This window comes from Phacochoerus africanus, chromosome 6 (genome assembly GCF_016906955.1).
Source record: "Phacochoerus africanus isolate WHEZ1 chromosome 6, ROS_Pafr_v1, whole genome shotgun sequence".
Taxonomy (NCBI): domain Eukaryota; kingdom Metazoa; phylum Chordata; class Mammalia; order Artiodactyla; family Suidae; genus Phacochoerus; species Phacochoerus africanus.
The window spans coordinates 89,259,645-89,286,180 of NC_062549.1; the positions used below are offsets into that span (position 1 = coordinate 89,259,645).

The window sequence follows — 26,536 nt, forward strand, 5'->3', positions numbered from 1 at the left end:
TCAAGATTATGAAACCACCCTACCATGAGACACATCTAACTTTCTCATGACTATGTGGCCACCAGAGTCCAGCTGCAGGAGAAAGATAAACTAATCTCCCCCGGCTTCAGGGAATACAATTTCCCATCCACAGAGTATAAGAAGGCCCCTGGAGAAGAGCTGGGAATGGCTCTTCTCAAGGGTCAGTCACCCTCTCCTTTTCCCTCTAATAAATTTTCTTTTCTTTGCCTGAATACCTGGCTCGTTCTCGTTTTCTCCACATTCACCATACACTAAGACACTTGCATCAGATTCCTCCGGAGGTTGAGTTTGGCGGCTTGAGGCCACCCACCATCATCATTTGATTTTCTTTATTATCATAATCCTGACTCTGTTTTGGATTGTGGAACAAGGACAAAGAATATGTCCGGGTGGCAGTGGGATGATCCCGCTCACCTTCTTATTCCCCTTTCATCCATTCTTTCACTCATTCCTCTGACAGATATCTTTTGAGTAATAATTTGTGCTCTGGTTCTTTATCTTTCCCACCCTCATTCCCATCACTGTTCTTATCTCTATGGCATGATGAAAGAGCAGAACTTTGGAGCTGTATATGCCTAATTTTGAATGACAGGCATCTTCTCAGAACTACAGATTCCTAATTTGTATAAATGAAGATTATCATACCCACTGCATTGCAAATCAACTCTATTTCAATTTTTTAAAAGACCAAAAAAAGTGAAGAATATTATGCCTATCCTTCAAGCAGGATTTCGCAGCCTCAGTACTATTGATATTTTGGGCCAATTAATTCTTGTGAGGACCTGTTTTGTACCTGTAGGATGTTTTGCAGCATCTCTGACCTCTACACACCAGACACCAGGGACACCTCCTAGTCATGAAAATAAAAACGCCTCTAGACATTGGCAAATGTACTCTTGGGGCAACATTGCCCCTGGTTGAAATCCACAGCACTCAAGATTTTTAAGGAGTTTCTGCTGTAGCTCAGTGACTTAAGGATCTGACATTGCCACAGCTGTGGCATAGGTCACAGCTGCAGCCTGTATTTGATCCCCAGCCTGGGATCCCTATGCCATATGTGCAACTGGAAAAAAAAGAAAAAAAAAGATTTTTGAAAATTAAAAGAGAATTTGTGTGCTAGCAAATTGCCTGGTGCCTTGTGGGTATCCAGTCAGTGCTAGTTTCCCTTTTTTGCTTTCTGTCGCCATCTTCACTATCATTTGTCCAACTTCAACATCCCTAGCATATGACATACTCTGGGATCTCTCTTGGGGCCTTACCTGAGACCTCTTCCTCAAACGTCTTCTTAGGAATCAAACTGTAATACTTAAGGAAATGGTGTCGTAAAACCGATTCTCACACTCTGTGGTCTTCAGAAACCTCAACAGCCCCACCCTCTTGTCCAAGGATTTTACTACTGGCTCCATAGTATCCACCCCTGCCCCCAATCTACCTGCAGCCCTTACCTGATTTTTAGATGAAAACATTTCTTTATCAGTGACAAGACTCCAAAGAATTGACATCAACACTTTAAAATAGCATTAGAAATTGATAAAGTTAATTTACATATCAAGACCTGTAAAGCAGGGGCTGGCCCAGCCAAGTTTAGATAAATTACAAACATAAACTTAAGTAACATGCAATCATAATCCTCCCAGCTCAGCTTTACCCAGCTTACTTAACCCTGGAAACTACAAACTGCTAGCCTTTTAAGGAAACTCCTAACTTCCTGGCCAATCATGTCCTGTTTCTGAATTGCCTCTTCTGAATCTCCATAAAACTCACTCTATTCCAAATCCCTGGGGAAGGGCTCTCCCCTGCTTGGGAGGAACTGTTCATACCCAATCCATGGCCTGTTTTCCCTTGAATAAAGGACCTCTAACTTGGAGTTCTTGCTGTGGGTTAAAGATCTGGCTTGTCTCTTTGGTGGTACCAGTTTGATCCCTGGCCCTACACAGTGGGTTAAGGATCCCACAGATTAAGGACCCCGTTGCTGCAGATGTGGTGTAGGTTGCAGCTCAGGCTGGGATTTGATCTCTGGCCCTAGGAACTTCCAATCCATATGCTGCAGGCATGGCCAAAAAAGGGAAAAAAAAAAAAAAAAAAAGCCACACTCAAGGCCTACGAAAGTTCCCAGGCTAAGTGCTGAATTGGAGCTGTAGCTGCTGTCCTACACTGCAGCCACGCCAGATCAACACCTGTGACCTATGCCACAGCTCAGGGCACAGGGGATCCTTAACCCACTGAGCAAGGCCAGGGATCAAACCCACGTCCTCATAGATATTCAGGTATGTTACTGCTGAGTCACGATAGAAACTCCACATCTGACTTGTTGCTAAATTATTTAAGTTTTGGCATTTGCTAGATCAGGCATTTCTCAATTGATTATGTAGGAGAAAATGACCCAATAAAAAGGTAGAAAGGAGACACCCTGGCCATAATGACTAAGCAAAATCCAGACAACTACCCCTAAGTACCCCTACACACTCATCTGCTTCTATAAACTTGCTTCTACATCTACTACCTTGGCTGTCCCCATTCCAGTTCCTCCAGCCAAGCATGGACCCAGAAGAACTAGGCCATAAAACCTTGTGAAACCTTCCTCGGGGCTCAGACTCCAGAGAGCGATTTCCTCTGAGCCCACTGGCTTAATAAACCTGAGTTCTCCAACTCTAAAAGAGCTGCTGGAGCTGATACACTGTAGCCACAGAGCTACTGCTGGAGATGATACACTGTGGCCTCAGGACTGCTGCTAGAGCTGATACATTGAGGCCACAGGGTTGCTGGAGCTTATCAGCTGCCACAGGGCTGCTGCAACCCCAGCTGCAACCGCAGCGGCCGTATCATTGCACTCCACAAATTTTTTTTTTTTTTAAGGAAATTGAAGCTTGTGGCAACTCCACATGAAGAATCCTACCAGCACCATTTTTCAAACTGCATTTGCTTGCTGTGTGTGTGCATTTGCTGTCTGTGTGTCAAGTTTTGGTTATTGTCACAATATTTCCAATTTTTTTTTCCCCCCTGTGTGAAAGGCCGATTTTTGTTTTTGTTGTTGTTGCTATTTCTTGGGCCGCTCCCGGCATATGGAGGTTCCCAGGGTAGGGGTTGAATCGGAGCTGTAGCCACTGGCCTATGCCAGAGCCACAGCAACGCGGGATCCGAGCCGCCTCTGCAACCTACACCACAGCTCACGGCAACGCCAGATCGTTAACCCGCTGAGCAAGGGCAGGGACCGAACCTGCAACCTCATGGTTCCTAGTCGGATTCGTTAACCACTGCGCCACGACGGGAACTCCTGGGTTTTTTTGTTTGTTTGTTTGTTTGTTTTTTGGTCTTTTTGCCATTTCTTGGGCGGGAACTCCTACTTTTTTTGGTTTTTTTTTTTTTTGGTCTTTTTGCCATTTCTTGGGCGGCTCCCACGGCATATGGAGGTTCCCAGGCTAGGGGTCTCATCGGAGCTGTAGCTGCCAGCCTACGCCAGAGCCACAGCAATGCCAGATCCGAGCCGCGTCTGTGACCTACACCACAGCTCACGGCAACGCCGGATCCTTAACCCACTGAGCAAGGCCAGGGACCGAAGCCGCAACCTCATGGTTCCTAATCGGATTCGTTAACCACTGCGCCATGTCGGGAACTCCATGCCCGGTGTTTTAATTGACATTGTAAGGAAGTGTCAAGTCCAAAAAAATAAGCCCAAGGAAAAGCACATTTGACAAATACCTAACAGAAGCTAGTTACTGCACCTGCAATGGTGTTTTTTGTTTTTATTTATTTATTTATTTATTACCCAAATGGATTTATCACATCTGTAGTTATATGATGATCATAACAATCCAATTTCACTGGATTTCCATCCCATAACCCAAGCACATCCCCCCACCCCCTCCAATTTTTTTCTTTATTATAATGTTTGCTAAGGTGATCTGTGATCAGTGATCTTTGACATTATTGTAATTGTTTCGGTTTTTTTTTTTTAGCAGTAGAGATTCCCAAATAACTTTATTGACGGATTCAGGGCAAAAAAATGCCACTACCAGCACTTCAGGGCAAAGGGGAATCCTGGAAGAGGGATGACGTGGTATAACAAAACACACAAGACTCTTAAACTTTTAGAAAGTGGGGGAACTGGAGGAACTCTTTCGTAAAACCTGACTTCTATTAAGCAAGGTGCCATATGTAGATTAGTGAGCAGGAACAGGCATAGGCAATGACAAAGCTACCTCTTAGTGAATAACAAAGGAAACGGTTAACGCTGGTGCATACCTCTAGGGCATAGTGCAGCTGCTTATAGAATAGCATGGTTTATGCATAACTCCCTTGTATTGTCTTTGAAGGAGACCCTGTACTTTAGAACTCTGCCTCAGCAGATATTTGCCTTCTGCAGAGTTCAGCAGTTCAGTGGTCTCCAACAGCAAAAGGGTAATGAAAAATTAAAGACAGATGAGGTACTTAAAACAAAAGACTGTAAGACTGACATGGCACCTACTACTCCCTTGGCTCCTCCCTTACTACTTCCCACAGTCTCTATCTGAATTGCCTTTCCACTCTGAAGAGATTGTAAGACTGCAAACAAAACTCTACCAGTTAGTGGCCTTACAGACATCTCATATCCACCCTCCAAGGAAGGCTACCAAATGGGACCCTCTGATAAACTGCTACCAATTATTCCCCTAAACAGCCAAAGGCAAACTAAAATTACTGGAAAACCTTACCAAAGTCTGATAGATACCATAACTACTCTCTAGCCCTCTCTTGCTCCGGAGTCTCCAGAAGGAATTCTGGATAAATTGGCAGAAGCTGCTGAAGGGTGAGAATTCTTACCAAAGTCAGATTTTCCAGCTCTCTGAAGTGCTTAGTCAAGAGAAGAATATAAATTTTTTTGTTTTTCTTTCCTTTCCAAGTTCAGACTTTTGTGAATTTGGTTTTGGGGGTAGCCATTGGTTGTTAATCCTTTCTCTTCCAGAGAAAGATACTGCCTTTTTGTTTGTGTTGAAAACTTGACTTGGCCAATATCAGGCTGTGTTAAGCAGATAAGTTAGGGGCTCCCAGGAGAAAGAGGACCAGGAATAGCTTTCTTGACAAAAGAAAAGCCATTTTGGCCTAAGCCATTTTGTGATCTAAGCCTGACTACAATGCTTGCCCTTTCATAAGTCAAAGTAATTAATGACCTCAAGGGAAATAAGAGAATGCAGGAACAAAGGAAAGGCAGTCAAACAATAGTGCAGTGATAAAGTCAAATCCTAACAATAATATGTCTTTGAGTTCTGCAGAAACTAAGGCCCCCACTCAGGTGGGGGGTGGGGGAAGATGACATTTTCTCCTAGGACTTCTATCAACTAAAGCTTGGACTCAGTTGACATTTGCCCCAGTTCTATCTGCTCAAGCCCCTTCATGAATATGCATATCTCCTTAGCTTAAAACTTCCCAACTTTGTTGTTCTAGGAGGCATGAAGATTATCATGCCTATTCTTCAAGGATTTCTCAACCTCAGTACTATTGACATTTTGGGCCAATTAATGCTTGTGAGGATCTGTTCTGTACATTGTAGGATCTTTTACAGTATCTCTGACCTCTGTACTAGATGCCAGGGGCACCTCCTAGTTGTGAAAAATAAAAATGCCTCTAGACATCAGCAAATGTTCCTTGGGAGCAACGTTGCCCCTGGTTAGAACCACCGCACTTAAGATTTTTGAGGAGATCCCATTGTGGCATAGTGGGTTGAGCACCTCACATGTGATCTGTGGCATAGATCACAGCTGAGGTTTGGATTTGATCCCTGGCCCTGGAACTTCCCTATGCCATGGTTGCAGCTGAAAAAAAATATATATATATATATTTTTTTTTGAAAATTAAAAGAGAATTTGTATGTTAGCAAAATGCCTGGTGCATGGGGAAATATCACTGATGTTCTCCGTACTTGTAGCAAGTAAAAATAAATTCTTTCTTCTCCCTTGCTTTGATTTGGTTGTGTCTTTTTGATGGGGATGTAATAGAATAGTTAGGTAGTTGTGGAAGTCTCAGTAAGGGACCATAAGATAGGGAAACCTAGGGAACTTTGAGACATGACTGTTATAAGAAAGCCATCAGAATGAGTCAGGATGGAGTGAGGCCTGCATTGAGGTTCAGACCAAGGGCAGGAGTTTAAGGACCACCCTTCTGCTGATTTTAATAAGTGCCATAGCAGCCCTAGTTTGACCTTATACCTTATTACCTGATACCTAGGATGAGCTACTATGAGAAAGAGGAAGAGGTGGTCTTTTCCCAGCCCCATTCCTCTTGGATTATAAAACTGTACCCCATCTAATCCTCAGGGCAGATCCTCCTTGCCTGCCCATTTGCCTCTCTCACAAGCATCCTACCTTAATAAATCTGTTTCTTGCCTATCACTTTTTCTCTTACTGAATTCCTTCTGTGCTGAAACGCAAAGAACCTGAACATCAGTAAGTCCAGACACCGGGTGAATTATTCTAATTCAAAATCCATGGATTCAAGTCCCAATCTGGGTTCTGGCTAGGTTCAAGTCATTCATGCCATCAGTTTCATTTTGGCTTGACACTCACCAGGAAGTGAACCCAATTTCCAAGTAACAGTTGGGGGCCAAAAAATGTGGCCAGGCAGAAGTGTTTGTAGTGTAAGCTCTGACAGTGTTTTCAATTTTGCAATACAAGTGCCTGACTTAAGCTTTTGATTGCCAAGACATCCATTTCAAAAGGCAGCCCTTTCAAAGAAGGCTATCTCAATTAGACACAGTACCAACCACATGAGTAGATAAAGAGCCAGCCCACGTTCTATGGCCTCCTCACCCACTGAGGATTCTTAGTTTTAGAGATCTTCATGGATTTCAATAAATGACCCATTGGGATACATGGGGTTTTTGTTGTTGGTTTTTTCTCATCCTGTGTTTTATATTCCTCTTATGTTTTAAATTCACCCCTAAAGAGTGAGCCCCCACCCAAAACCTCAGGCACCCACCCTCAACCCCAGTAAAAGCAGAACCCATGCCCATGTGCACTCTCTGACTCCCTATGACCTTGAATCAGGAGGGAAGCAGGCAGGGCCTAACTTTTTTTTTTTTTTTGTCTTTTTGCCTTTTCTAGGGCCACTCCCTCGGCATATGGAGGTTCCAAGGCTAGGGGTTTAATAGGAGCTACAGTTGCCGGCCTATACCAGAGCCACAGCAACACGGGATCCAAGACGAGTCTGCAGCCTACACCACAGCTCACGGTAAAGCCAGATCCTTAACCCACTGAGCAAGGCCAGGGATCTAAACCACAACCTCATGGTTCCTAGTCGGATTTGTTAACCACTGAGCCACAACAGGAACTCCAGGGCATAACTTTTTAAAAATTACATAGCCATTGAGTGTGGGGAGACATCTTCCTGATGTATTTTCTAAGCCCTAAGGAAACTATAAGTTGGAAAAGTGCTTATTCATGCTGATGTGGAATTTAGCTATAAGTAACTATAAACAAGGGGCTAGAGGAAACTTGGCTTGGCTCAGCATTAGCTGAGAGGATAAGGTGTTGACCTTGGAAAATCGGGTCAGCTCAAGTCAGAAAACTGCTCAAGCAAGCACTGGTTGTTCCTCCAGATGATATGCATGGATAGATAGCTGACTCCAGCCTTATGGATGCCCTTTACATATAGAGTGTAAGAGTAAAGATCAGAGTTAAAATACAAAGTGACTGGAGGCAGAGGGCCTTGGGGTTTCTATTTTCTCACATTTTTTACATTCCTGAGAGCACAATAAAGACTATGAGGCATCAACATGACATTTGAGGCTCTTGACCCATGAGGTCTTGAGTTCCCTGGTCTCATCTTTAAACTTTACTCTGTCTTTCGTTGCTGTCGTTTAACATTTCTTTTTTTTTTTTTTTTTGTCTTTTTGCCATTCCTTGGGCCGCTCCTGCAGCATGTGGAGGTTCCCAGGCTAGGGATCGAATCGGAGCCGTAGCCTCCGGCCTACGCCAGAGCTACAGCAACGCAGGATCCGAGCCGCGTCTGCGACCTACATCACAGCTCACGGCAACGCCGGATCGTTAACCCACTGAGCAAGGCCAGGGATCAAACCCGCAACCTCATGGTTCCTAGTTGGATTTGCTAACCACTGCGCCACGACGGGAACTCCCCGTTTAACATTTCTTAAGCTTTGCGGGGCCCGTCCTTCGGCTCGCTAGAGCTGGTCTCGGCAATTGAGTATACAACAAAAACTGGTTCGAACCCATTAGGCCCAAGATCACTGAAGGTTTGTCTTCCAGTGGACCTTGAGCCTCATTCTATGATCATTGTAAGGCATTAGCAGCTAAATGACATGCCCACAGGTACCATGACAGTTCTGAGGCCTATCATAAAAGGGCAAAAAGTGTGCGGTGGCTCAGTTCTTAGAAATCTTCACCCCCTTTCTGAATAGTTGGAATAATCCTCCCACCTGTTAGCATATGAAATTACCCAGCCCATAAAACTAAACCACACTACATTCCCAGGCTGCTCTCTCAACATTTTGAGATGGATGGACAATGTTCTGTCTATGGAATGTATATCTTCCAGGCTGCTCTTGCCTTCTGAGATGGCCCACACTCTTATCAATAAATCTATTTTTACTTATCCCTTCCCTCTCACTAAAAATGCCTTCTGCACTTAGATGTAAAGAACTTGAACTTCAGTAAGTCCTGAGACTAAGTGTATAATTTTAATTAAAAGACAGTGACTTCAAGTCTCAGTGTGAGCTTTGTCTAGGTTCTGGTTCCAGCCCCTAGCTTTAAGTCCCAATCTGAGTTGTGGGGTTTCAGTCTCACTCTGTTACCCAAAGTGTGCTGTGTAATTTCCAGGTCTTGGCAAGTAATAAGTCTCTATTTTTTTCAAAGTTTCCTAATAGTTATGCTCAAGGGCACTTTGCAATGATAAGAAATAAAAGAACTGGTTCAACAACCACACAGGTTATTGATAGAAAGACAAGCACAAAACAAGGTTGCACCCCATTTATAGCTGGGGTCCTACTGACTTGACAGCTCTTATAGGAATTATCTTTCTCCTGGCAACTTTAGTGAGTGGCTCTGGATCTTGGGAGTGCTAGTATGTTTTGCTCTCTAGTTTTTAAGGCCTTCTCCCCTAAGCTAAATGGCTCTATGTACCCAGAGGACAGAAAAATGTTCCCAAAACAAACAGCGATAAATATAGAACATAAGATTTTATTTATTTATTTATTTATTGGCCCCACTCGCAGCATGCATCCAAACTATGCCACAGCAGAGAACTGAGCCCCAGCAGCAACAATACTGGGCCCTTAACCCACTATGCCACCAGGTAATTCCCATGGATTTTTTTTAAGTTGAGTAAATCCGTATTTTACTTATTTGTTTATTTTTATTGAAATACAGTGATTTATAGGATTCTTTAGGATTCTTTTTTTTTTTTCTTTCTGGCCATACCTGTGCCACGTGGAAGTTCTCAGGCCAGGGATCCAAACCACACCATAGCAGTGACAACACCAGGTCCTTAACCCTCTGAGCCACAGAGTAACTCTTACAGGATTATTTTATTTTATTTTATTATTATTATTATTATTTTTGGTCTTTTTAGGGCTACACTCTTGGCATATGGAAGTTCCCAGGCTAGGGAATCAGAGCTGTAGCTGCTGGGCTATGCCACAGCAACACAAGATCTGAGCCACATCTTTGACCTACACCACAGCTCACAGCAAGGCTGGATCCTTAACCCACTGAGCAAGACCAGGGATCGAACCTGTGTCCACATGGATGCTAGTCAGATTCGTTACCACTAAGCCAAGACAGGAAATCCTCTTTTAATTTCTAACTCAATTGAAGAGTTTCTCTTGACGTAAAGAAGCAAATTGAAGACAATGGAGTTCCCATTGTGGCTCAGCAGTAATGAACCTGATTAGTATCCCAGGCTGGCGGTCCAATCAGAGCTATGGCTGTCAGCCTACACCACAACTACAGCAACGCCAGATCCAAGCATGGATCCAAGACATCTAAGCCATGTCTGTGACCTGCACCAGAGCTCTCAGTAGTGCTGGATCCTTAACCCGCTGAGCAAGGCCAGGGATCAAACCCAAAACCTCACGGTTCCTAGTCGGATTCATTTCCCCTGCGCCATGATGGGAACTCCCATAAACTAGTGAGTTTTGCATTATCATAGTGTGACTAAAATTTTTTAAGGGGATCTATAAGATTTCTGTGTCTCTACATATGTTTGTCTATATACACGTTATAAATATGTGATTTGTTTCCAACTCTGGTTCATGTTGCCAAAATAAATTTGTAAAAGAGCTCTATTTAATTGGCTGAAAGAAAACTAAGCAATTATATAAGTCAAGTATACTCTCAGAAATAAGGAAATTAACTCAAATATTTTTCAAGTTCACATGATCTAGGAGAAACTTTTGTAAATAAAAGCTAGTTTAGTTTGTCAGTTTAATCAAAACAGCCATTATAGTTATCAGCATTAAATATGATACTTTGTAACTGAGCAGGACCCAATGGGGCCTTTTGGGACAGACCCCTTCCTCATATCCTTTGCTTTAGCTCCTGTCTAAAATCCTTAGATAACAATATCTGATGCCCATTTCCCGATTTGTTTTGCAGATGCTAAAACCACCACCAAGTGGGAGAAATTAACTACTTCATGATCGTGAACAGTAGCTTCCAGACCTACTGGCACTTCAGGACTCATAGTGTTAGCCCTGCAACATTGCCATTACTTCACCACCTCCAATCAGAGAATTGTGCATGAGCTGTTCACATATCCTGGGATACCCTGCCCTTACTTTGCCTTTAAAAATGCTTTGCTGAAACCTGTTGAGGAGTTTGAGGTTTTTGAGCACTAGCTATCCTAAACTCCTTGCTTGGCACTGTGCAACAAATGATGAACTTTCCTTCACCACAGCCCAGTGTCAGTAGATTGGTTTTATTGAACACAAGCTAGTGGACCCAAGTTTTGGTCAGGAACACTTTTATTCTACCTGCGTTTACTAAAAGTCAAATAAGTTCATGTTATCTCTGTTACAGAATTTGTCAGCAAGAAAGATAACTTAAGATGAAGCTTAGCTATTTAATGTCTCATTAAATTTTTATTTATTTATTTATGTCTTTTTGCCTTTTCTAGGGCCACTCCCGAGGCATATGGAGGTTCCCAGGCTAGGGGTCTAATCGGAGCTGTAGCCTTTGGCCTATGCCAGAGCCACAGCAACACAGGATCCGAGCCATGTCTGCAACCTACACCACAGCTCACGGCAACGCTGGATCCTTAACCCACTAAGCAAGGCCAGGGACCAAACCCGAAACCTCGTGGTTCCTAGTCGGATTCGTTAACCACTGCAACACAACGGGAACTCCTCATTAAATTTTTATAAGCAACCTAAACATAATCGTTAAGAATAAATTAGATATGATACAAGTTTATAAGTAAACTTTTAAAAAACAATTATGCTTTATGATACATCTACTTAAAAATAGTTTCTAGGAGTTCTCATTGTGGCTCAGTGTGTTAAGGACCCAATGTTGTCTCTTTGAGGATGTGGGTTTGGGTTCGGGTTCAATCCCTGGCCTAGCTCAGTGGGCTAAGGATCCCGCATTGCAAAGCAGCTCAGATCTAGTGTTGCCGTGGCTGTGGCATAGGCCCCAGCTGCAGCCCCCATTCGACCCCTGGCCTGGGAACTTCCATATGCCGCAGGTACGGCCCTAAAAAGAAAAAAAGTTTCCAAAGTTTCCAAAATGTCTTTGGTAACTTAAAATCTTAAGTTTTGTGGGGTTTTTTTTTGGGAGGGGGATTGTTTTGTTTTTTTGGTCTTTTTTTAGGGCTATGCCAGCGGCATATGGAAGTTCCCAGGCTAGGGGTTGAATCAGAGCTGTAGCTGCTAGCCTACGCCACAGCCACAACAATGCCAGATCCAAGCCGCATCTGCTACCTACACCACAGCTCAGGGCAACACTGGATCCTTAACCCACTGAGCAAGGCCAGGGATCAAACCCAAGTCTTCTTGGATACAAGTCGAGTTTGTTACTGCTGAGCCACAATGGGAACTCCAAAACCTTAATGTCATACTAAAATAAATGATAGATATTCATTGAATATTTATATCATTTGCAAGTAAGATAAAATACTGAAACATTAATTGCTGAACATGGGTTTATCTGCTTTTGGCTTCCCTTTACAGAGGAGCTAAAGATATTTCAGTCTCTTAGTAAACATGGTTTCTGCCACACTGAAAAGTTTTACTATGAGGAGGAATATACTTCTAGAAATTCTAAAATGTATTTATATATTTGCCAGTCCACAAGATGCTAGTGCTACAGACAGTCCACAGTTTCTCACTTTTTAATTTTCACCAGGAATTAAGGGATTCTGAGGGTAAAAGTTATAATAAATACATGTAATTAAAACTACTAGAAATAATATCAAAAATATCTCTATGCAAGGTATGGAGATGTGTTTTTGTTAAGGAAAAAAGAGTAATTTTGTCCTAAAGTAAAATGATAGTTCCAGAATTAGAAAGAGAAAAAATTAGGGAAAAACTTGAATGGAGGTAAAACAGTTGTAAAAAGTTTGTGGAAAAGTATTTTGGTGAAAGGAATTTTAAGTGCAGTTAAGCTGGAAGGTGTGGGTAAGGTTGGAACAGATTTATTTAAGTTTTTTAAAATGTTAATATCAAAAATAAACCCATGCAAAATTAGACTTTGGTTTTCTGTTAAAAAAAAGAAGAAGAAAGTCTTATTGAACTGTTAGTTTGCTCTTGATAAGAGTGTGTGAACATTTCTTTTCAATTTTTTTACTCTTTGGGCAGTCTACTTGGACAGCAAAGATTTTGAGTTTTACTAAAATAATTTCTTGTGTTTTATGTTGTTATTTATCAGCTCTTTAATTACTTAAGAAAACCCAGTCTTCCCAATATTAAAAGAGCAAAGATTTATACACAATATAGTCTTTTGCATCTGCCTTTAAAATCATTTATTGTCACTCTAGTTAAATAGATAATTAAAGGAGTTCTCTTGTGGTGCAGCAGGTTAAGAACACTGCAGTGGCATGGGTTTGATTCCCTGGCTCAGGAACTTCCACATGCATGAGTGCAGTCAGAAAGAAAGAAAGGAGGTAAGAGAGGGAGGGGGAGAGCGAGAGAGAGGGAGAGGCAGAGGGAGAGAGACAGAGAGAAAAGAAGGAAGGGAGGAAGGGAGGGAAAGAGGAATTACCATTGTGGTGCAGTGGAAACAAATCTGACTAGAAACTATGAGGTTGAAGGTTCAATCCCTGGCCCCCCTGCTTGCTGTGGCTGTGGTGTAGGCTCCTATTAAACCACTATCCTGGGTATCTCCATATGCTGCAGGTGTGGACCTAAAAAGAAATGAAAAAAGAGAAAGATAATCCAGTATTATTTCATAATGTTCTGTGATCCCATTTAGTCAAATGTTCAAACTTTTTGCCTTCTTCACAAATTCCCCAAATCAATTTCTAAATGGAGTCCTTTCTTTTTTTTTTTTTTTTTTTTTTTTTTTGCTGCACTCATGGCTTACAGAAATTCTTAGGCCAAGGATTCAATCAGAGCAAATGCAGTCTACACCGCAGTTGTGGCAACACTGGATCCTTTAACCTACTGCACCAGGGCAGGGATCAAACCTGCACCTCTGCAATAAATGAAATCTTTTTAACCTCAAAGGAACTTTGAGATTTCCCAGATACCCCCTGGAATTCTCAAGGGATTTGTCTCTCGGCTTGTACAATGAGAGATGTTGAGCCATTTAGGTCTATTTGGTATGTTAAATTATATGCGTAACATTGTCAAATAAACAGTGATGATAGGAGGTCCCTAGTGGCTGAGCTGGTTAAGGATCTGGCATTGCCATTGTTGTGGCTGTGATTGCTGCCTATGGCACAGGTTCAATCCCTGCTGGCACAGGAAATTCCGAATGCCACAGGCCTGACAAAAAAAAGAAAAGATGATTAAAAAAAAAAGCCATTGTAAATCTTCTTAGGGTATGTATATATATATGGCTATATGTTACTAATATAGGTATTCAAGAAATTGTTTTACAGTGCTAGAAATTTGTCTCTTTTATTCAGTTTATTCTATTCAAAAAGTATGCTTATTGTTCAATTATCTTCAATTATTTTATGCCACAGAAATAAGTACATTTCCTTATCAAATGAACTGTCATCAGATTTTTATCCATGGGCATTTTTAAGCCTTTTTGTCATTAACAGACAGTTATTGTTTTACTTTAATGCTTTTGCAAAAGAGAGATTCATGGAAAGGACCCTAGAAAGAATTCTTGACCACTGACACTTGCCGAATTACCAGCTGTCAAAACTTGTGTGTATATTTCACAGCGGAAAAAGACTCCACCTGACATCTGGTCCAGTACAAATGCTGGAGACCTCAAAATCAAGCTTGTTAGAACTACAAGCTGCTGTCATCATGAAGTAGAATTCTTCCAACATTTAAAAACATTTTAAAAAATGGAACAAGTATCCTGGTCCCTTCCACTCTCATCATGAAACACTTTCTCCCCTTTGTACCTGCTCCATCATTCTTCTTTTCTACCTGTCACTTTTACAGATAATGCTATCATCTGTATTTCTGGGGCTTTTGCAAAAGGGAAGACCTATTTGATTATTGGGTTTGCCACCAAAGACCCCACTAGGCCTAGGAGGCTGGTGATCCTATAGTTCTGCCTGTTACAAATTTCTCCCTGATTTCCTTTTTATTTTTTTATTTTTTTCATTATAGCTGGTTTACAGTGTTCTGTCAATTTTCTATTGTACAGCAGGGTGACCCAGTTACACATACATAATTTCTCACATTATCATGCTCCATCATAAGTGACTAGACATAGTTCCCAGTGCTTTACAGCAGGATCTCATTGCCTATCTATTCCAAAGGCAATAATCCATATCAATTAACCCCAAGCACCCCATCCATCCCACTCTCCCCCTCTCCCTTGGCCACCACAAGTCTGTCCTCCAAGTCCATGAGTTTCTTTTCTGTGGAAAGGTTCATTTGTGCCGTATATTATATTCCAGATATAAGTGATATCATATGGTACTTGTCTTTGTCTTCTGATTTACTTCATTCTATGAGGGTCTCTAGTTCCATCCATGTTGCTGCAAATGGCATTACGTCATTCTTTTTTAATGGCTGAGTAGTACTCCATTGTGTATATATACCACATCTTCCTAAGCCAATCACCTGTTGATGGACACTTAGGTTGTTTCCAAGTCTTGGCTATTGTGAATAGTGCTACAGTGAACATGCAGGTGCATGTGTCTTTTTCAAGGAAAGTTTCATCCAGATATATACCCAAGAATGGGATTGCTGGGTCATATGGTAGTTCTATGTATAGTTTTCTAAGGTATCACCATACTGTTTTCCATAGTGGTTGTACCAACTTGCATTCCCACCAATAGTGCGGGAGGGTTCCCTTTTCTCCACACCCTCTCCAGCATTTGTTATTTGTGGACTTATTAATGATGGCCATTCTGACTGGTGTGAGGTGGTACCTCATGATAGTTTTGATTTGCATTTCTCTAATAATCAGTGATGTTGAGTATTTTTTCATGTGCTTGTTGGCCACCTGTATATCTTCTTTGGAGAAATGTCTGTTCAGGTTGTTTGCCCATTTTTTAATTGGGTTATTGTCTTTTTTGCTGTTGAGTTGTATAAGTTGTTTGTATATTTTAGAGATTAAGCCCTTGTCAGTTGCATCTTTTGAAACTATTTTCTCCCACTCCCTGATTTCCAATAATACCTCAGTTTCTCTGGACTAAATTAAATCCCCTCTCTATCCTGTCAGATTCCTAATCCTGACCCTGCAAATCAATTTCTCTGCTTCCAGTTAACAAATAATAGAAAGAGAAATCAGAACTATACTTCTGTGCAGCCTGCAGAAGTAGACTTAAATCTTAAATCATAAGTCATCTGACCTCCAGGGCTATAAGCTTTCCAATTCTGAGCCTTGCCTGATCACTCTGCACTCCCACTCCAATATTCACCATGGGAATAACACTTTTGGTGGTGCCACCTGTGCTCTTCCTTTATTCACCTTTATCTGGAAGATTAGTGTACCCTCATGCATGAGGAGCTCAATGTTTATTTTATTTTTTTGTCTCTCTCTCTCTCTCTCTAGTGCTGCACCCATGGCATATGGAGTTTCCCAGGCTAGGAGTCAAATTGGAGCTTTAGCCACTGGCGTATGCCATAGCCACATCTGCAATCTGCACCATAGCTCACAGCAACACCAGATCCTAAACACACTGAGCGAAGCCAGGGATTGAACCTGAGTCTTAATGGATGCTAGTCGGGTTTATTACCACTGAGCCACAATGGGAACTCCTTCAGTGTTTGAATATTTGGGAAATGGTGGGAAGCTGTGGTCTGAGCTAACTATGTCTCCAACTGTCCAAGGCCTCACCTGGGCTGCACCTAAAAATATTACATTACATTACATTACATTAACTAGGAGGCATTCATGATTCAAAATTTGCTTCTTACAGCAGAACAATGTAAATCAATTATAGTTCAAAAAACTTTTAAAAATGAAAAAAAAAAAAGGAGTTCCCATCATGGTGCAGTGGAAATGAATCTGACTAGGAACCATGAGGTTTCGGGTTTGAACCCTGGCCTTACTCGGTTAAGGATCTGGCGTTGCTGTGAGATGTGGTGTAGCTCTTGAAGATATCACAGAATCAACTGCCAAAAAACTGCTGCCCAACGAAAATCCCTAGATTCTCTGGTCAAAGTTGTTCTTAAAATAGCTTTAGATTATACTTTAGCTGAGTAAGAAGTGTCTGTGCTATAGCCAATACCACTTGTAGCACTTCGATTAATGCTTCTGGGAAAGTTGAAACTCAGCTACCTAAAGTCACTAAAAAGCCACTTGGTTTAAGAAAGTGTCTTCTTCAATGCGGTCTTTCTTTGATATATTTAAGCTGTTTGGGGCCATGAGGACTGTGGCTTTGGAGTGCCCTCCAAACGCTGGGAATCATTCTGCTTATAGTCATTATATTACATTATAGTCATTATAGTCTCCCTAACGCTCTGCATCTTCTCAAAAGCTTTAAATGGGTGTGTGTAGCTGTTGGAGACCAGACCAATGGTCTCCCAGCCAAATGATCTCCAAGCCAACTATGGGACTGAGACCTCAATATTGTTATCTATGAATTCCAGTCAGTGAGCCAAACTGATTCCAACATCAAGCAGAAGTTGTAGCTCAGAGTCATGTCAATACTTTAGTTTTGATCAATACTCTCAGTACAAATGAAAGCATGATCAAAGGAGGATACAACTGGTAAAGTTACCTATCAGGACCCTTAAAATAGAGACTGCCCAGGGGCCTAGACCACACCACATGTCTAAACCTTAAGTCAGTCTGCACTTACAAAAAACACCAATACAAGCGACCTAACATATACCATGTCACAATCTTCCAATTCATCTTTAGCTAATTTGCCTTATGCTAAGAATATGAACTACTGGCCTTATGGGGAATTCATAAACCTCCTATCCAATCGTGCTTTGTTTTCACTTTGCCTCTTCCGAGGCTCTATAAAACTCATAATTGCTCAAAATCCCTCACAAAAAGTGTTCCACTGCTTCAGAATCCCTATAATCCCCCAATCCATAGATTGCTTTCCATAGAATATAGAACCTCTAACTTGATCCTTAAATTTTTTTTTCTTTTCTTTTTTTTTTTTTTTTCTTTTTAGGGCCACAACGACAGCATATGGAAGTTCCCAGGCTAGGGGTCGAATCAGAGATACAGCTGCCAGCCTACACCACAGCCACAGCAACTCAGGATCCAAGCTGCATCTACAACCTAAACCACAGCTCACGGCAACGCCCGATCCCCAGCCCACAGAGCGAAGCTAGTGATCAAACCTGAATCCTCATGGATACTAGTCGCCTTCTTTTCCATGGCACCACAGTAGGAACTCCCAATCCTTAATTGTTCTGACAAGGCAAAAAAAAACAGCAATACATAGTTAACATACTAATGATAGGGAAACAACAGGATAGTTATACAGACAGTTAGGGGATTATAGATAGGGAACTTTGGGGAAACCACTGTAAGGTAATGCTCAGTCAAGAAAGCTATCAGATCATCTAGAAATGAAACAGATTTAACTATAAAGCTAAAGACAAAAACACCACATAAGTGCCTAGCCTTTAAGTAAAAGAAAGAGGATAAATCCTACCTGGTGAGTAGAGAATGAAGATACTTAGAAAGAAGTACAGGAATCAAGGGATTGGTGATATTCAAAAGTAAAAACCCTCACTATACAAAAACTAACATGATTAAACATATTTTAACATGTGTTAAAAAACATTATGCTGGTCAGAATGAATGCCATGAGAGTCATACTTCAAACTTATATGGAAAAATACTCTTCTGCACCATGTGAAGTAGAACAGAGTAAGCCTAAGGTCTACGACAAAGAATAAAGAACAAGGTGGTTTTCTTCCCTGAACTTTCATATGACAGTAAATAGTGGCAAAAGGGATGAAATGAGAGAAAAATACGCAGGGTGAAATATATAGACCAGAGAAGGACAAATATATGTAGAACCAAAAAAATAAAAAATAAAAACAAAACATTATGTGCAAAAAGTAAAAAGACTTAGAGTAGAAAACAAAAAAAGATTGCGAAAACACAAGAAAAGAGGAGCGACAAATTGGAACAAGTGAGTAATAGGAAAAAGGAAGAAAGAGTATGCCCAAAGTCGATAAGCAACAAGGATTTACTGTATAGCATGGGGGAGGGACTCGAGTCACACACAATGATCACCTGTAATGGAGATCTCTCTTCCACTCGCTCTCGCTCTCGCTCTCTCTTTGGATAGACAGACAGACACACAGACAGACAGAGAGCCAGCCAGCCAGCCAGCCAGCCAGCCAGATGGGTATGAGTCCCTCTGGCGAACACCTGAAGCGAACGGGGTATGGCAAAGCCAGTACGCTTTTCTTAAAATTAAAAAGGCAAAGAGAGAGGCCAATGGGACAAATGCGAGGGCAGGGTCCTTGACAAGGTGGGATTTGCTTGCAAGAGCAGGGGGTGTGTCGAGGGTGGAGGCGGGCTGCTGGCGAGGAAGCAGGAGCTGTGGTGGGACCGGGAGGTGCCCGGAGAGCGAGGGCTCTGCTCCAAAAGAGGACCGAGCTGTTGCATGGGCCGGGAATCGAACCCGGGCCTCCCGCGTGGCAGGCGAGAATTCTACCACTGAACCACCCATGCACCGGTGGCCGCCGCCGCCCGACGTTGCCCCAGCGGGGCTGGCCACCAACCGCCCGGCAGCGGTTCCTGCTCGCCCGCGGGCTCCTGCTCCCTTTGAGCCGAAGGCGGACGCCTGTGGCCTGCAAGAGGGGCTCCGGGCCCCGCGGAGGGCCCCAGGGCGCGGCGCTGTCCGGAGGCCCGGAGGCAGGGACGGAGGGTCGGCGGGTCGGCGGGTCGGCGGGTCGGAGGCCCACCCGGCCCATCCTGCGCCTTCTCTGCCGTCCAGGGCCGCCGCAAGAGCGTCGGCATCGCCGGAAGCAGCCACGAGCCGAAGCAGGCTGGCGCGCGCCCGAATCCCAGTCAGGGCAGGCGATGCGCGCCCGCTGCGGCTGAGCGCCTATGTTCCCCTCAGCCACCGCTGCCCCCCCCCCCCCCGCCCCCCGCCCCCGACGCCAAGTCCCTCCGGCGGCCGGCTTTCTGGCTGGTGTGGAGCGGGCGGGCGGGCGGGCATCGGAGCTCGGGCTGTGCGGGGACGGCGAGCGTGAGAGATGGACCTGCCGGGTGTGCCAAAGGTGTCGGAGCCTCGCTCCGAAGAAGCGCTCGGGCCGGCCAGCGCTCTCCGGAGGGGTCCGGCTCGGGTGCGTTGGTCGTGAGGCGCAGGCACTCGGACTGCGGGCGGGGAGGGGCGGGGGGGATGGCGGACAGTCGGGTGAGGGAGGGCGCCGGGGGGTGGTTGGGTCCGGCCGGGGCAGCGGCTTCCCGCGCGTGAACGTGCGCTGTGGCGCGCAGGTGGGTGGCGGGCGGCGGCCGGGGGCCCGACGTCTGCGGGTGGGTGCCGGGCATCCCAGGGCCGTGACAGGGACTCACGCGCCAGGCCTGCGTCCAGGGAGGGCCCCGTACCGGCGGGCGAGCAGGAAGGCTGGGCTGCACGTGTCCCCGGAGGCAGGCCGCGGTGGCCAGTGGGCGGGGAAGGCCCCGAGGCGAGAAAGCGCCGCGCGCGGGCACGCACCCCACGCAGACCCGCCACCTCAGTGTGGGTGTGGAGGGCAGGGAATGTGCAGGCGGGCGGGCCGGCCGGCTTGGCGGCAAGGACGGGATGTTGGACGGGAGCGAGAGCGGCTGGCGGCAGAAGCGGAGGAAAGGCGGGGAGGGCGAGCCGCGGGTCCGCGGGCAGCAGTCGGAGGGCGAAGCGTGGAGGGCTTTCCCCACGCGGCCGGTCTGCGTGGGGCGGTGGGGGCGGTGGGGGCGGGGTGGGGCGGAGCGGCGGGCCGGCCGGAGCCGGAGCCGGAGCCGGAGCCGGAGCCGGAGTGAGGAAGGAAAAACAGCCACCGCAAGCAGGTGAGGAAAGATGGGCTGCGAAGGGCCGAAGCTTGCTGGTGTAGGTGCAGGTAGGACGCGGGCGGCGGGGGCGGGGGCGGGGGCGCGGGCGCGGGCGCGTGGGTGTGTGTAGGAGCTGAGCGGCCGGGGAGGGCGCGTGTCCGCAGCAAAGCCAGTGGCCCGGGCGTTCCTCCTGGGCCATTTCTGTCGGGCCCGCGGGCTGTGGAGTGAGAGGCTTGGGTGTCGGGGGCCGGAGTTTGCAGGGGCCAAGCAAGAGGGCCAGGCGGGAAGGGACTGCAAGGCGGCAAGGGGCTGTGGCCCTACGCGGGGTGGGGTCCCGGGGAGGGGTGGGGACGTGGTTGGGCGGGCGGCAAAAGGCTGGCTTGTCAGGAGTGGGATTCGAACCCACGCCTCCAGGGGAGACTGCGACCTGAACGCAGCGCCTTAGACCGCTCGGCCATCCTGACGGCGGGCCGGAGCGCGTCGCCGCTCGGCTGGCTGCGACCCGACGCGCCGCCAAGTGCGGCGCCCTTGGGCGGACGCGGTGCTCCGCGCCGGGCGGGCGTCTGGGTGAGCGGGGGCCGGGCGCACGCCGGCCGTCGTGGAGCAAAGCTTTCGCCGCCGCGGTCGCCCTGTCGCGCAGCCCTGGCCCCGCACCCAGCCGGCCTCTGGCGGCGGCCCCCGCCCGCGCCTCTGCCCTCGCCCGGGACGTGACGTGACGTGGCGCGGCGCGCGCCCGCCGCCACCTCGCAGCCCGGCTTGCCCTCTCGGGCCCACGTTGGGGGCACCAGGCAGCGCTCACCCGGAGTTTTCAGCGCCAGGTAGGGGCGGGGTGGGGGGGGGGGGGGCGCCGGCCGCGGTCCGGGTCGCGGTCTGCTTCTTTGGAGGACGCGGGGTGCTTTGGCGTCGGGGCGGTGCGCGGGCACGTGCTGGCGGCCCCCTGGTGGGCCGCGGGCCGAGGGCCGCTGGCCGCTGGCCGCGGGCAGGGGTAGGCGTCGGCAGGCAGCCGGAGAGGGGTCGGGTGGCCGGGCGGTGGCCGCCGTCCTCGTTAGTATAGTGGTGAGTATCCCCGCCTGTCACGCGGGAGACCGGGGTTCGATTCCCCGACGGGGAGGCAGCACGCCCTTTTTGGTGGCTGGCGCCGCTCGCTGGCCAGCCGCCTGGCCCCAAGGGCCCGTCGTCTCCTCATCCCCGCCTCCAGGCAGGCGCAGGGCGCCTGGGCGTGCCCGACCTGCCACCCTCGACCCCTTCCAGCCCTTGCCGTCCACGCCTCGCCCCGGCCGAGGCCGGCCGAGCGAGGGCCTCCTCTCGACCCGGCCGGCGCCCGGCGACCTTGCGGCCCGCCCAAAGGGCCTGCCGCACCGGAGGCTCCTTGCGACGCCACGCTCGGCTGCCCAGCTGCCCAGCTGCCCGGCAGGCGGGCCCGGTGGGAAGCCGACGAGTCCCTTTCCCTGTGGGTTCGGGACGCTGGTGGCCTGGAGCTGGGAGCTGAGGCGCGCGGCCTGGAGCCCAGGGCCTCGGGGCGGCAGGGGAGCGAGGACGCCCCCGAGCGGCGGTGGGGCCGGTGGACGAGGGCCACGGCCTGGGGCTGGCGCCGGTGGGCGGCCGCTGGTGGCCGGGGCGTCGGGGCGCCGGGAATGCGCTTGGGCGAGCCCGGGCACGGCGTCCGGGCCCGACCCGGGCTGTGCAGCGTTGGTGGTATAGTGGTGAGCATAGCTGCCTTCCAAGCAGTTGACCCGGGTTCGATTCCCGGCCAACGCAGCGGGCCGTCTTTTGTTTTGTTTAGTTTGGGGGATTTTTGCCCAGCTCCACGGGGCTCCGGCCCGGCCCCTGTGTGGGAGAGCTGGGAAGAGGGCGCACGGTGCTCGCCCCCAGGCCCGTGGTTTTTGGCGTGTGTGCGTGTGCGAGACGGAGGCGAGCGCGCGGCGTTTGGCGGGGGACGGCTGCGAGCAGGGAGAGCGCTAGGCTACCGTGGATCGCCAGGGGCGGCGGGCGGCCCGACCTGGCAAGGCCGGGCCTTGGCAGCAAGGCGGCGCCAAGCGGGTGGCAGGGAGGTGCTGGGTCCAGCAGGGCCAGGCCAGGCGCGGAGCCCGACGCTCCCTGGTGGTCTAGTGGTTAGGATTCGGCGCTCTCACCGCCGCGGCCCGGGTTCGATTCCCGGTCAGGGAAGCCTTTCTTCTTCCCCTCCGCCGGCCAACTTGCCGCAAAGCGCGCTGCCCCCACAAGCGCCCCTTTTAGCCCGCGCGCGCGTCCGCCTCGCCGGGCAGCTCGCCGGGCAGCCACCCGGCCCCGTCCCCCTCCAGCCCAAGCCGCGCCAGGCACCCTCCACCCACCCGGCCAAGCCTTTTGGCCTCCAGACGTTCGTCCACTCGAGGCCCACTCGACGCCTCGGGCGTCCGTCCTCCTCCGCCGCTGGAAGCTTGCCTCCGCCCCCAACACCAGCGGCCCGGGCAGCCCCTCTGCCCACCACCGGCCGCCCACGGGCGGGCAGCTCCCACCGTGCCTGGACTCTTTGGCAGCACTGCGCGGGTCCCGACCGCCCCCGCCGCCGAGTGCGCCGCCGCGAGGCCCCTCTTCCTTCCCTCGTGAGCTGCGGGGGCGGGTGTCGCTGGGAGCGCTGGTCCCGATGCGGCTTGGTGCTGGTGCTCGTTCTGATGCCTGTGCTGAGCGGCTGGCCCCCCTTGCCAGCTCCTGCGATGGCGGCTGCTCCCTTTGCCCTCGCTGCTGCCACGCCGCCGCCGCCGCCGCCCCGGCGGCAGAGGCTGCTGGCGTGGAAGTGGTGCTGCCGGTGTTGCTGGCTTGTGGAGCTGGTGCTGGCGCTGCTGTCTCTGTTAGAGGTGGTGGTGCTGGTCCTTACTGGTGCCGGTGGTGGTGCCGGTGGGTGGTGGCGGCAGAGGTGGTTGCGCTGGCGCAAGGCGCTAGTGAGGCGTTCACGCTGGCAAGTCAGCCAAGGGGAGGGACACACAGTTTCTTATCTGGCCCCCCTTGCCAGCAACCTGCTGCAGCCTGTTTAGGTCTTGGGCGGGCTTCGCCTTCCGTGGACTGGTCTCAAGGTCCTGGTGGTCTTGGGCAGGGTGTGGGAGCTAGAGCCAGACAAACCATGCCGGGTGGTGGAGATGGGACCATGAACGTGGACACATGCGTGCCTGGAGACACACACACACACACACACACACACACACACACACACACACGGTAGTGGAGGTAAGAGAGCGGGCTGATTCGGGAGGCCAGTCAGGAATCCTTAGCCCAGTAGGCGGGAGCAGGTGGAAGCAGATGCCTGAAAGGGTGGACTACCAGCCCCAGCCAACACTGTAGTCTAATTACATTACCATGCTCTCAGTCCTATCACAGAGAGGCAAGAATGTTACCTTGAGAATACCCCCCTCCCTCCCACAACACACACACACACACACACACACACACATACACACACACCCCCTCTCCCCTAGACATGACGTCTAACATGACCCCATTCTTGCCCAGCCATCTAGCTACCCAGAGTCCATTCCACCTCTCTCTGCAACCTATCTTCGTGGTCCCGCCTTGGATACTCCCCCAAGGTAAATGGCAGACATCAGTCTGCTTTCAGCCTCCGTCAGTGGAGGTTTTCATGCCCGTTCGCAGGTTGTTGCCTTAGGAGGCAAAGTGGACTGCCGGTGAATGGCACCAACCTGAGGCGGCGGTGGCAGCGGCGGCAGAGGTGGCACGGTGGCGGCGGTACACGAGATGGGTTTTGACAAAGCGGGATCCCCCGTGGAAAGGAGCCCCTGTGGGCAGAGGGGTGCTTCCCATCACCACAGGAGGTTACCTCAAGCCCTTCGCCGGTGCGTTGGGAGTGAGCGTGGGTGGGTGACAGGGCAGGACAAAGGTGTCTGTGGCCGTGGTTGGTGGCCACCCCGTGCAAGTTTGGGAACAGATTAAAACGACCCTGTAGAGTGGGGGTGGGCGTGAAGCGCCTGCTGGAAGGTGGGAGGAAAAGTTCGACGGCGACGACCGCGGTGTCCCGGCGGAGCTTGGGCGGGGCAGCAACGGGAGGTGTGGGTCTTGCGGGGACCTGGCCGCGAGGGCCGCCGGGTCACTCAGGCAGGGGCTCTGCAGAAGCCTGGGTGAAGCGGCGGTGGTGGCCCTTGCCCCCCCCCCCCCCAGCCCCCCGCGCAGGATCTGGCTTAGGGCTGGGCATGGTGTAGGAGTGGGTCTGAGGGCCACGAGGGCGGCCAGGACCAGCGCAAGTGCGTCTTCCGGGCAGGATGTGTGAGACAGGGGCCCCGGGGTACAGGGGAATCAGGGCAGGTGGAGGAGCCCGTGCCCAGAGGCTGGGCGGAAGGGAGAGTGGCAAGCAGCGGGTGTGAGTGGGCTGTGGTGCCAGGGAGGTGGAGGGAGAAGACCCCCGTGGAGCGGCAGGAGAGCGGGCCAGACTGCTATGTTGGGCGGCACCGTGCTCAGGCTAAACGGGAGTGAGGCTGTGGGGAGGGGAGAGGTAGGAAGCAGGGCAGGGCAGGGCAGAAACAGAGTTGGAGACGGGGGCTAGGCACCCTCCACCTGAGGTGGGCGATTCCACTGCCCCAGAGACATATATAACCTCTCTCATCAGCAGCAACCACCATCACTTCTCATCTGGCTGTGTGTGGGTGCGTGCGTGTGTGTGGAGCCGTGGGACTGGTGGTGAGATTTGAAGAGTGCAAAGGAGAGCTCCCACAGGAACCAGCACTTGCACTCGTGAATATAGAACCCAAAAGGATGAACCCTCTAATTCGAAAAGCTATATCCCCTCCCTCCCATGTTCATATAGCCGCGTTGCCTGCCACAACCAAAACATTGACAAAAACCCAAGCGCCCAACAATAGACAGTTGGCTGAAGAAGACAGAACGTGGAGTTCCCATTGTGGCTCAGCGGTTAAGGAACCTGACCGGTATCCTGAGGACGCAGGTTTGATCCCCTGGCCTCGCTCAACAGGTCGAGGATCCGGTGTTGCCATGAGCTATGGCGTCGGTCGAAGACGTGGCTCGGACTCAGCGTGGCCGTGGCCGTGGCCGTGGTGTAGGCCGGCAGCTACAGTTCCGATTCGACCCCTAGCCCGGGCGTCTCCTTGTGCCAAGGGTACAGCCCTAAAAGTCCCCAAAGAAAAGAAGAAGAAGAGGAGGAAGAAGAGGAAGAAGAGGAAGGAGAGGAAGGAAGAAGAAGAAGAAGATGATGATGATGATGAGATAAAATAGATCTGCACTACTGGAATCGTACTCTGCCGTGGAAAAGAATGGAGGAGTTCGTGTCGTGGCTCCGTGGGATAAGGACCCGATGTTGTCTCTGTGAGGATGCGGGTTTGATCCCTGGCCTCGCTCAGTGGGTCAAGAACCCTGGCGTTGCCGCAAACTGTACAACAGGTCCCAGAGGCAGCTCGTGTCTGGCGTTGCCCTGGCTGTGGTGTAGGTTGGAGCTGCAGCTTCAGTTCGAGCCCTGGCCCTACATAGGGGCTGATTGAAAAAAATAGAAAACAAAGAAAGAAAGGGAAGAAGGAAGAACGAAAAATGGAGAGAAGGAAGGAAGAAAGGCAGGAAGGAAAAAAAGGAAGAGTGGAGAATGGAAGGGAGGGAGGGAGGGAACGGGAAGAAAGGAAGGAAGGAAGGAAGATGGAAAGAAAGAAAGAGAAGGAAGGCAAGAGAGAGTGGGATGGAGGGAGGAAGAATGGTGGGGCAGGGGGAATGGCAGGAAGGAAAGAAGGCAGGAGGGAAGAAAGCAAGGAACGCAGTCAAAGGACCTCTGTCATGGGATCCAGAAAGGCCCGCTCCCAGGTATATATCGAGAAAAGTTGAAAACTCTCGTGTGAGAAGATCAGCTGTTCCCCAGTGTTCAGAGGAGCACTATTTACATGAGCCATGGTGTGGACAAATGCCAAGTACCCATCCACAGACAACTGGCTTCAGAAGTCGTGGTGTGTGTGTGTGTGTGTGTATATATATATATACACACATATACACACATACACACACATACACACACACAC

At 49.0% G+C, this 26,536-nt stretch overlaps 1 protein-coding gene and 5 non-coding genes across 6 annotated transcripts; 3 read left to right on the plus strand and 3 right to left on the minus strand.

Annotated features, from left to right (window-relative positions):
* Positions 1–19,167: 19,167 nt before the first annotated feature.
* On the minus strand, positions 19,168–19,238 carry TRNAG-GCC (transfer RNA glycine (anticodon GCC)). The gene has a single exon. It is a non-coding gene; the product is annotated as a tRNA-Gly (tRNA).
* Positions 19,239–19,625: 387 nt separating this feature from the next.
* On the minus strand, positions 19,626–22,248 carry LOC125128696 (proline-rich protein 36-like). The gene is made up of 3 exons (XM_047782875.1): positions 21,656–22,248; positions 20,965–21,578; positions 19,626–20,854 (listed from the first exon to the last, which is right to left on the minus strand). The coding sequence occupies exons 1-3, from the start codon at positions 22,246–22,248 to the stop codon at positions 19,626–19,628; spliced, it is 2,436 nt and encodes an 811-aa protein (XP_047638831.1).
* TRNAL-CAG (transfer RNA leucine (anticodon CAG)) lies at positions 20,919–21,001 on the minus strand. Its single transcript has one exon. It is a non-coding gene; the product is annotated as a tRNA-Leu (tRNA).
* Positions 21,577–21,648, plus strand: TRNAD-GUC (transfer RNA aspartic acid (anticodon GUC)). The gene has a single exon. It is a non-coding gene; the product is annotated as a tRNA-Asp (tRNA).
* On the plus strand, positions 22,224–22,295 carry TRNAG-UCC (transfer RNA glycine (anticodon UCC)). Its single transcript has one exon. It is a non-coding gene; the product is annotated as a tRNA-Gly (tRNA).
* Positions 22,296–22,631: 336 nt separating this feature from the next.
* TRNAE-CUC (transfer RNA glutamic acid (anticodon CUC)) lies at positions 22,632–22,703 on the plus strand. The gene has a single exon. It is a non-coding gene; the product is annotated as a tRNA-Glu (tRNA).
* The last annotated feature ends 3,833 nt before the right edge of the window (positions 22,704–26,536 follow it).

What these genes read in the sequence shown, in the direction of transcription:
- LOC125128696 (XM_047782875.1), bottom strand. Translation starts at nt 22,248, where the DNA reads ATGCTCACCACTATACCACCAACGCTGCACAGCCCGGGTCGGGCCCGG. An exon ending in CGCCAGCCACCAAAAAGGGC is followed by an intron (nt 21,579 to 21,655) that starts GTGCTGCCTCCC and finishes TATACTAACGAG; the next exon opens with GACGGCGGCCACCGCCCGGC. An exon ending in GTCTAAGGCGCTGCGTTCAG is followed by an intron (nt 20,855 to 20,964) that starts GTCGCAGTCTCC and finishes CACCCCGCGTAG; the next exon opens with GGCCACAGCCCCTTGCCGCC.